General features: G+C 32.9%; 2 protein-coding genes across 6 annotated transcripts in view; both read left to right on the forward strand.

The window, feature by feature from the left end:
* The window catches only part of LOC148628617 (ATPase family AAA domain-containing protein 2-like), a 47,733-nt gene extending 45,174 nt beyond the window's left edge, over positions 1–2,559 (forward strand). For all 4 annotated transcript variants that reach the window (XM_088591127.1, XM_088591148.1, XM_088591138.1 and 1 more), the window contains 2 exons: positions 32–267; positions 675–2,559. In XM_088591127.1, the coding sequence (XP_088447253.1) occupies positions 32–267; positions 675–710 (272 nt within the window). In that variant the 3' untranslated portion in view covers positions 711–2,559. The remainder of the gene's footprint in view (positions 1–31; positions 268–674) is intronic.
* A 2,222-nt stretch (positions 2,560–4,781) lies between these two features.
* On the forward strand, positions 4,782–10,626 carry LOC148628619 (uncharacterized). 2 transcript variants are annotated; one of them, XR_015924049.1, is made up of 6 exons: positions 4,782–4,905; positions 5,567–5,692; positions 6,187–6,243; positions 6,876–6,974; positions 7,324–8,165; positions 9,122–10,626. XR_015924049.1 is itself a non-coding variant. In XM_088591210.1 (5 exons), exons 1-5 carry the CDS (start codon positions 4,852–4,854, stop codon positions 7,906–7,908), a joined length of 921 nt encoding a protein of 306 aa, XP_088447336.1. In that variant the 5' UTR covers positions 4,782–4,851; the 3' UTR covers positions 7,909–9,108. The 2 variants fall into 2 exon arrangements, 1 of the variants encoding a protein (XP_088447336.1); XM_088591210.1 differs by lacking the exon at positions 9,122–10,626 and having other exon boundaries at positions 7,324–9,108.
* The last annotated feature ends 47 nt before the right edge of the window (positions 10,627–10,673 follow it).

Raw genomic sequence — 10,673 nt, forward strand, 5'->3', positions numbered from 1 at the left:
TGATGAAACACAAATTGTTTTATCTTTTCAGCAATACGTGTGACACGAGGCCGTATCCAGTCTAATGATCATGAACGTGCTTTGCAAATTTTAGAGGAGGAAGTGTTCACTGTGGTAGTAGATCAAAACCGTCTATGTAAACTTTTAGATGATACTGTTAAATTAACTAACAACTACAGGATTGAACAGTTAGAAAAGTTATACAGTCTCTTCAGTAACTGCATTTACAGTTATCGCCAGGAATACGACAAAACTTGTTTGATTGAGGTAAGTGGGGATTGGTAAATGGATAAATATTTAATTATTAAAGTGTCATGTGGATCATTTCATATAAAGTGAACATTTATATGTTTAGTGTCTATCACTAGTACAAGTGTCTAAGTATAGAAAGTTACTATGTAGATATTGATAACAAATTTCATAATTCTTAGTGTTCTAGAACTGAAAAAGAAAAAAAAACATTTCTTTATTTTCCATTGACAATTTTCCCTGACCTCAATTCCACCTTCAAAGAGGAACCTGAAATTGTAACTCTAGAGTCCTGCCCTTACATCTGTGCTGGTTGGTTCTCTTTTAACTTTGGTACACAAGTACAATTAGTTTTCTGAGATTTAGTGCCTGAGCACTGAGTCACTTCACATAGTTGATATTTACCTGATTTTTTTCCTCTTCAGGAGATGGAAAGATTACTGAAAGTACAGTTGTTGTAGCATGGAAAGAATTGATGAGATAACTCAATTAATATCAGGGAAACCAAACAAGTCACAATCATCATCATTGTCCATTCTGAATGGAATATCTTTTACCATTTTCATTCCAGATTACCTTGGAAGTAGATTTGTGGTGTGAAATCTATGGATTCATTTTTGAATTATGGTGTTTGTGCTCTCTGAGAGCTATGTTGAATGTGAGATGAATGTGAGATTTATCTTTAAGCTAATGAAATTAGTACATGTACATGTATTTTGTAATCAGTGATGTAAACATTTGTGGGTAACTGTTGTGGGATTACATTTTACTTCAGTAAAGGTGCTTAGATATTCCGAAGTCCATAAAAATGCATGAATTACATAAAAATTTGCCTTTTTCCTTAAAACTAGTCACATATCCATGAATTTAATTGATAATAAATGCTTAAACATTTAGTAACAGAAAATTTTTAAGCTGAATTTTTAGTTAGCTATGATGTGAAGGTTAGGTGATAAATACACATGTATCTCAATGAAATGTGTGTGTACACTTGTAACATTATGAGACAGGTAGAATCAAGTGAGTGGTGATATACATGTAATGTAAGTACAAATGTATATATAATCCTTGAGATATGATAAACAAAGTGACCCTTATATTTAATTGTCTGTACTAAGTTTAAGTTCTACATTTACAAGACTTACATTCACAAAAAATGTAAAAAAGTTTTGACACCAACATACAGTTTTTTTTTATGTTGTGAGGAATAGCCCTAAATATCACATTATTATGAAGTCAAGGTTTTTACATTTGGGAAAATGTTACAAAATTGTTTGATACAGAAGATGGGACACTGAAGTTTATGTTAATATGTTAATGTAAATGATACATGCATTGTTCAGTAATTTGCATTATCAATTTTCTCTTGTTTTTTTTTGCATACTACTTGCATAATTTGCCAGTCCATATATAGGCTTTTTTTTTTTACAGAAAAACACACCATTAAATATTTATTGGTAAATTCAAAGAACTGGTATAAAAGAAAAAAAATTCAATGCTCAAGAAAAAATGTCCACATCAAGCCTAGTGAAGTAGAAGTAACTGTACATATTGAAGTTAACTTATTAAATTTTTATAGTGATATTTTGCAAGTTTTTTTTAGCTATTTATTGATTTATTATTTTTTCTTTTTTCCAAATGCTACAATTGAGATCAATGTTTTTTTTTTTTGTTATTTACTATGTCATTGTCTGTCTTGTTTTTTTTTTTTGAATTGGACTTTCTTGTAATTCAATTTCACTAATTAAAGGGGGTAATTTTTTTTTTGGTTATACTTATTTAACTACTTTTGCTTGTATATGAACAGAAATCCCAAAGATATTAAATTTGATTTTAATGACTGAAATTTCTTCCCAGAAGTGCTAAATTTCATGTACATTTTATTTTGTCAGCTACAATCAATTAAAAACAACTGTTGATTTGAAATGAAAATAGAACAAGTTTGTAGATGTGTATGTGTATGTTAGTACTAATAAAGCTGTAGTACTGTAGTGTGGACTTGTAATCTGTGTTTTGTGATAGGCAAATGATAATCTGTCTAGTCTATGTTGTCCATGTGTGTAAATTTAAGAGTTCTTATCTGCAGATATGTTGAAAAAGAATGATTTTGCATATCTACTTCAACTGAGAATTTCAGGGAATATTGATGAATTTATACACAAACATAGTTGTATAAATGTGCATTTGCTCATAATTTAATTTGTTTATTATTTTTCTCACAAAAGTTCAAATTTGTATTTTGGTGTATAGTGTACATTTACTATGAATTTGGTATTTATTATTTAAACAAATTAAACTTTTTATACTGAAGTTGTTTTTGTGTTTAATTATTTTGTGGAATGGAAGTCACTAGAATAAAGATTAGAATGTAATTCAGGGGTTGGGACAAGACAAAGAACATAGACATACAACAAAGAATATGAAATGCCAAATAAACATGCACACAGAAATAAAAAGTAATTGAGAAAACCAACCATGGGAAAAAAATGGTAGCCTGGACCAGGTGCACTGTAAGGGTAAACATCTGCTTTTCATGCAACACCCATTGAGCTGCTCATGGAATATGTATGTCACTGTGAACAAATCAATTCTCATGGTAAGATGAGTACACTATAATCCACAATTTCATGATGTGAAATGTCACCTGTTAATTGAACAATAAGCCTGGTGTTTCCTGCCACTGTAGAATTTGAGAAAAAGCATACAATATATAGGACTGATTGCTGAAAATATAATTGGTACAGAAGTCCCCATTCAAAGATAGTCTATACAACCACAATTTTTTGGGGGGCTGTATTATGGTATTGTCTTTAGCTGGGATTGAACTTGGGTTGTGAAGTAAATCATAAAGAAATTGGGGACCAAAAACAAGCATTTTCCTTATGTTCGGATAATAACTGAGGATAAAGAATTCACACTACAAGCCTCAATACCACGAACGAAACGCTGGGGTCGATTTTGGGGGTTGTTAGTTTAAGAACCATTGTTTTCATACTTTTAAGGCTTCAACAACTACACTTCTTTGCTTCATAACTACATTGTTCCATACATAGAAGAAATATGCCTAGTTTCAGACATACATCCTTCAGGTCTGCTGAAAAGTACTAGAACATGTCCCACAACTACTGAAAAAAACGTCAAATTAAATGGTAGAGTGCGCACACTTAAATATTCCCTTAAAATACACCCTGCCAAATGTGAGAGCAAAGAAAATGCGTGGACTAGTCTTATGAATAAAAAATTTTCAAAATAGTCGAAGTTTCATTACTCCTAAAAAAATTCAAATGAATGCGTCCACAATATTTCAAGGTTACCACGTCCCTCCGTCGAGGGGGGTAATATTTGCAACGTTGTTTCAAAGAGGATGAAATTATTAAGAGAAAAGAGAGTTTGTGAAAGATATGAATTAACTAATCGAGAAAAAAAGGTATTCGAATGTCCGAATCATATATTCAATCTTAGAGGAAGTCCGGAATAAGTAACACTGAAACACGAAACTATTTACTCTGACATTTAATACAGTTCTATAGACGATTCGATTTGCAGCATTTGGCGAATCCAGAAATTCTGAAAAGGGGGCCCGCTCCAGAGATTTGCAGTTTTTGTTTTTTCTATATAATCAACCAATTTTTTCGATCTTGGATTTGTATTGCACGCGCGATACAAATGCGTTTCATTTACTTCTATTGCAATGAAGATATATGAATGTTGAATTAGTGAAAGATATACAGGTTAAAATCAATGACAAAATATTGGCAATTCATGTTTAACCTATATGAAATTTAGAGGTAATGCCATCCAACCAAACGCATGAACATACTATTTTAGATTTGTATTAGAATAAAAAATATTAAAACAAAATGTTTACAAACTAGCGAGGGTGAAAGTTGCTTATTCAATTAAAATTAGACGTTTTAGAGAATTAATAATTCTACACCGAATAGTCCAGAATTCTGGTTAGTCAGCTGTTAATTCCGATCCAGAAAGAGCCACGAAATACCATATCACATACCGTAAGGTCCGTGAATGTACATTGCATTTTGAGTTGCGCTCAAGTTGATTATGTGTAATTTCGCGGAATTGTATATATCATTTATGACGCTACACGATAGACAATTTGAGACAGACATATAGAGTTAGTGCATGCATCAAAATGAAAAAAAAATCGTTTTATTCGACTTACATTTATCTAAGTCCATGCCGAACAAAACTCAACCACAAGACACTAGAATATTCGAGACGTCTGCAAGCACGACGTCATTGTGTCGGAATAAGAGGAAAGAGGATATTTTCAATTTGGAAACGTGAACGTCATTGCAAAGACGGTAGGATATTTTTTATTTTTTTTTATGATCATTATAGTATTTCAATTTTAGTATTAATAATTTAAATCTTTAAATACTTTGAAAGGTATCATTTCTTATTGGTTTTATTTTTGTTAAACGAATTGAATAACTTAAAATATCGTTAGCGCGATAAAAAACGTCAGCTACGTCACGCCGATTGTACAGCGCCACCCATAGTTACTGTTCAAAGTTTCATGCAAACAGTCGCATAGTCATATCGCTCTAGAAAAAAAAAAATCACATTTGAACCAGAAAAATGCTTCAGAAACTTGAAGATTTCTGGACGTTCAAGAATTGGGAAGTTTTGCAGGTTGGTCAAAATATATTTTTGTCCAAAATCAGCCTAATAAACTTTTATTTAAAAAAAATAAACCCTGGGAGCGGCCAGAGGTCTCTTGACAACAACAAACATAGATAAGTTTTTCGAAAGTCAAGCCTCCTATCCAAACCTGCACGTCATTTTACAAAATTTCCCCATTTCTGATTAGCTTGATAACATTTGAAATAAAATGAATAGCTCTCTATTACATGATTTACACGGACTTTCATCAAAATGATTTCATAAAGTGATGTACAAAGGTGGAGAAAAATTTTGCTTGCAAAATCAAAACTCAAAGATTCGTTTTCAGCCAAATTGATAATCGATTAAAATATATCATGTCTCTTTCGTAAAACCCAGTAATCGATGCGTCGATTCTCATTACAACACCCAGTGTCGATGTAAATGCCTACGATATATATAATGCGTAATGAACAAATTGATCAAATAAATTATTATCATCCTGCAAATCACTCATAGTGGACGTGGGAACATGTTTATGTCGAGTTCAAAATACAACGACCATGCACATTTGCCAACAACATTTGTTACATTATATTTCACCCTATATGTGATAACATATATTGCAATTTTTTTGTAAGTTTGTATTAACCGAAAATGTAACTAAATTTTGAAATGTTATGCTTTCTAGAGGAAGGAGGGAAGACCAAAGTTTGGTCCTTTAAGAAGAGTTCGTGATGCCTCCCCTGATACTAGACAAACACCAGTGAATAATAAATCGTCAGAGGACGCTGTGTCTGGACTCAAAAACTCTGTGGTGAGTTTTCTATATCCAATATTATGACGACTTGAGAAAGTCCAAATATTTTATTTCCTACAAGATAGTTTCAGAAACGAATCGTTTTCATCATATACCGCAAATACGGAAAGAAACAACCAGAAACACACACGTACACATACAATCTCAAAAATACACTATAGACATGGTGACACTTGAAAAATTCACTTCAAGCGTGTAATGAGGCATACATGTATATAATCAGTACACATCTTAAGTTAACTAACACCGACTCTATAAAGATGAAAAGTGGTACTTGGAACAGTTTTTCTTGTTTTTTGTTTGTTTTGATTTTGTATTTCTATTTGTTTTGTTTTTGTTTTTGTTGGGGGGCGCTAATATTCTTTGCAACAACAAATATCAAAGAGATAAATTTTAACATTAAAGACACACACACACTCGCGCACAGAGAAATAACTGAAGTGACATCCAATATACATGCACGTTCTAAATTCTTTCTATCTCTTTGATAGATTCCCAAATCCACACCAGGAAGAGTATCCTGCGTACCAGAGAAAGCTAAACATAATGTAAGTAGAGCCATCATTCATCAGTTAACATAGTCTTATAGTATTGTTATATTTGGTTTTAGAATACATCTATTATCACTTCTTGTATATCTGGCTTGTATTCGACCAACGCTCGGTGAAATAATAGTGTTATGTGTGTGAATTCTACAATTAAACAAAACACACACACACACACACACACACAAAACCCAAATAACACCAACCAAAAAAAAAAAACACACAAAAAAAAAACAAAAACAAAAACAAACAAACAAAAAACAACGACAAAAAACAAACAAGCAAAACTAAACAAAACAAAACAAAGAAAAAAAAATAAATATGTGATAATTAAAGTCTTGCTTAAAAATAAGGTAGCTAGGGATATTATTGATTTAAAAAAGACATTTTACATTGAGTTAATGGGGATAAAATGTTAAGTTAACACTGCTTGGGCAAAATGGCCATAAAATATTTAGGGTACAAAATAGGAGGTAGAGTAGCAGGGAACAGGCATATTATTTTTGGCCTTATCGGAAAAATATATGATGTAGTAGGTGATAATCGTCCAAAACATTTTCTGAGAAATTTTAGTGTTTCTACTATGATAATTAATGTATGTTTTAAGTTTATATTTGCGATTCCTTCTTCTACAGGTTGTTGATGTTAACGACAGTGTTGACGAAGACCTCTCTGCCATCCCAGGATGGTACAATGTACAGGACTACCGGGAACAATTTGAATATGAGATGCAGGTGCGTTCCTAGAAGTTAGCAGTGTTCATGAATTAAAAAAAATCTGTAGAAGAATGGATGAGAAAACAATGACGAAACATTCAACAACTTTAAACAAAGCAGACAACAACCGCAACAAAACAATACAAAAAGAAAACACACACACACACACACACACACAAATAACATAAAAAACTAACACGAACAACTTGTCCATACAATAAGACTTTTTTTGTTTTTGAATTTGATGTTGAATTTAGTATCGTATGAGCGTAGATGTGCTGAAGCACAATATACATACACATACAAAATAAGCACCAAACCTATGAGTTTATCAGTATCAAGAACTTAAACTTTGTCTTCTTTTCAGATGTCATTCTACATGGGCTGCTATATCTCCGACGAGGATTTTATTGAACACATTAAGGTCAAATGTCCGACCGCCAAGTCGGTTGAGCCTGTACACAATGACAATCAATATCACTATGAGACATACAAGTCTACACAACAACCAACATTTCATTGTCTAACTTCTGCATCTCAAATGCAGCAGTCGAAATGTCAACCACGTGTTGAATTAATTCCTAACAAGTTTGTTGTTGGACCAAGGGCTTCAATTAAAAACAATGCAGCTCCAACAAACATTGAAATCGACCAGGACATTGCAGAAATTGCTGCGCAACTTGTGCGGGGAGAATCCACACTTGAAATCGCCAAGAGGCTGGCAGAGCCTATGCCAATGAAATTTCAACCAGTCAGAACACGTAATATCAAAATCAATAACTCTGATGAAATTACTGCCAATGTCATTGAGAAATCATATCCGCTCCTTCTTCGTAAATCCGTAACAAACACCAAGACTCCTTGCCATACCCCCTCACTTCCGGTTCAAATTCAGAGGACATTTAATCAGATACCATTCTCAAAAAGGCTCTTCTGCAACGCTCTATCATGAAACTGAACTTTTTATCCACCAAACAAAAAGCAGATCCTGACAAAGCACTTTTCCGGTCAAAATCTGAATGCGAAGTTAATCATGTAAACTTCTGGAGCCAAGCATTACAACAATTTGCCACACTCCCTGCCTATGAATACCAGTCACGCAGCACAATTGAGTTGGTACCAGAGACAACAGTTACCCTAGTCAACCGGAAGAGGAAGCAATCGGAAGTAGGGGTTCAACCAGCATCAAAACGACAAAACACTGGCAAGGTAAAAAAGCAGATACCGTCGGCCAAACCGATCGATATTTTCGCTGTACCGATCTACATTCCATCGAAGCAAAACTCCAGGATGTAGTAACTCTTTTTCTTTTCCAACTTCGATAATCTCTGGCTGTGATGTGCTACCATTTGTTTTGTTATTTTTGTTTACACATTTGTATTTCATTCTTTTATCTTTACATATATTTTTTGTTATTTTGTATTTGGATTTTTTACATCTTGGATGTAAGAGGTCGGAGAACGGATTTCTGTGTTGCAGTCTTATTGATATATCATCATATGAATTATACGTCAGCTTCCTTTCTTCTATAGCTTATTTTAATCCTGTTCCGGTCCTGAATTCCAGTTCATTTCTTCACCCCTTTGTTCACCTTGAATTGTTATCATATTTGCCACTCTGTATTACTTAGCAATCCGTGCTTCGTCCTCGACTTTTTTTCACTTGAGCACAGGGTGTATTGAGTTGTATGGGAGGCAATCGAGAGGAATGCGAGTGATTGTAAATGGAGTTGGTGTAAGTGTGTGTGTGAGTTTGTGAGTCCGTTTTTTAATATATGAATGTAAAGTTGTTGAGTGAAAGTTGCGAGTTGTGCTCGGAGGTGCATGGAAATTCATTTCTCTTTTTTTTGGTAAATATGTATATTTGTAAATTGTCTTTTCTTTATGTCATTTGTATCTTTAAAAATGAAAAAAAAATAAGGGAAAAAAGCGCAATCATAAAGTGTTATAGGTTAGCAATAGCAATTCCGTGAACCAAACCTTAATTCCCTTTTTGAAGAACACTGAGCAAAAATGTACGAGATATACATCAACAAAAACGATGAACACCTTAAACAAAACACAAAACAAACCATCAGCATTTAAAAAAACCCAGAAAACAAAATGGGCACAACACAGTAGCTTCTTGTCTTTTCTATATAATCATCCTAATTTTTCGATTATTAGGGGAAGGGGCTCACCATCTATGATCCTCAGTCTACCACTGTACAAATAGTCTGCGGAGTTTTGGCAAACTTCTAGCAAGACAGACTTATAAAGGCCTTCGTGAAGCTGAGCGTGATACGACCGCAGCTTTATTTGGGGCAAGTATGGACACAATATTAGTTTTTGACACACTAAAGCATAAGGACTTACTTTTATTATGGACAGAACGACTGGTTTTGACCAAATATTTCACAAAATTTGAAATTCAGTTAAAGGTGAAAGTAGATCTACTTAAGAGTGCTTATCAGGGATTTTTGTCTTCGATCCTTTAAACTACAATACCGTAAAAGACATATCTGCGCATGTCTGTTCCGCTTTTAAGTAATTTTAGTATCTTTGATTTTCAATGATATATACATGTCCATAAGTAAAAAACTACAAATTTATTTAACAAAAAAAGTCGAGAAAAAACTATATCCTGTCGGGTGCCTATGGTCACAAAAAAATATCTTTTTTTTTTTCACTTTTGGTCCATTTTGGATTATTTTATTACATTCCTCATGAAAATAATAACTTAAAAGTAATTAAAAAAAAACGAACTGCACCTATAAATGATTTAGAGCAACTTTCCAAGGGCTGGCCATTTTCTAGATTATAAGTTGCAATCGCAACCTTAAAAAAACAGCTCAACTGTATAAACTTCTACAAAGTTTTAAGAAGAAAATCTCACTCATACCTCATGTTACATGTACCTTGAAAACAAATGACGTTCTTTTGAAATCTATTGCATTAGTCTATAACATAAATATAAATTTATCTTTAAACCATTCAGTGTTGTCCATTTCATATGTGCAAACAAGGTATAAATTTAGGCAGCAAAATAAAACCAAGAACAGCAAGATGTCCTTGAGTAATGTAAGCCATTTTGTTTCACAATAACCCTGCCATAATACCCTGGTTTTCCAAATGAATACTGTTTTGCATTTACAAATAAATTGAATGATTACTAGGTTAGTTGGTTAATAACACATAATAATGCTTGCTTCTAAATCTTCAATGAATACTATAGTTGCTTATATAGAGGGTACCATCAATTTATTGACTGCTTTGGGAAATAGAGCGAACATTGATAATACCATTGCCATCGGCTATAGGCATCAACTATCAATACAGTTTAGACAATATTGTTGAGTTGTCAATTTATCAAGATACATGTAATGCCATCCACACAAATACTATCCTCATTGTTTATTGAAGACCTATGGGTGGCTTCGAGCTGATATTTTTCATCCTGGTGGGTTTGTTGTCTATCCACTCTTCTTATAAGTATAACTATTGGCTTGTTTATTTCAATAGAAAAACCCCAAAATTCAACTGCCATTTATCCTTGTATTTGCAAATGTGCTATAGTAGTTTATGAAGAAATGATTGCTGAGATACTTTACCATTCAAATCAATTGTCAGTTCTGTTTCTTCAAAAAAAAAACAAAAAACAAAAAAAAACAAAAAATTAGTTATAATGTTATGACGACACAATACTTTGATCTTTTATCGTCATAATTTTTAACTGATG

The sequence above is a fragment of the Perna viridis genome, chromosome 1 (assembly GCF_037379345.1).
Source record: "Perna viridis isolate PV_CMFRI_1.1 ecotype Kerala chromosome 1, ASM3737934v1, whole genome shotgun sequence".
NCBI lineage: Eukaryota > Metazoa > Mollusca > Bivalvia > Mytilida > Mytilidae > Perna > Perna viridis.

Coding starts and splice junctions, on each gene's coding strand:
- LOC148628619 (XM_088591210.1), top strand. CDS start 4,852: ATGCTTCAGAAACTTGAAGATTTCTGGACGTTCAAGAATTGGGAAGTT. Junction 4,906..5,566: donor AGAATTGGGAAGTTTTGCAG/GTTGGTCAAAAT, acceptor TATGCTTTCTAG/AGGAAGGAGGGAAGACCAAA. Junction 5,693..6,186: donor CTGGACTCAAAAACTCTGTG/GTGAGTTTTCTA, acceptor TCTCTTTGATAG/ATTCCCAAATCCACACCAGG.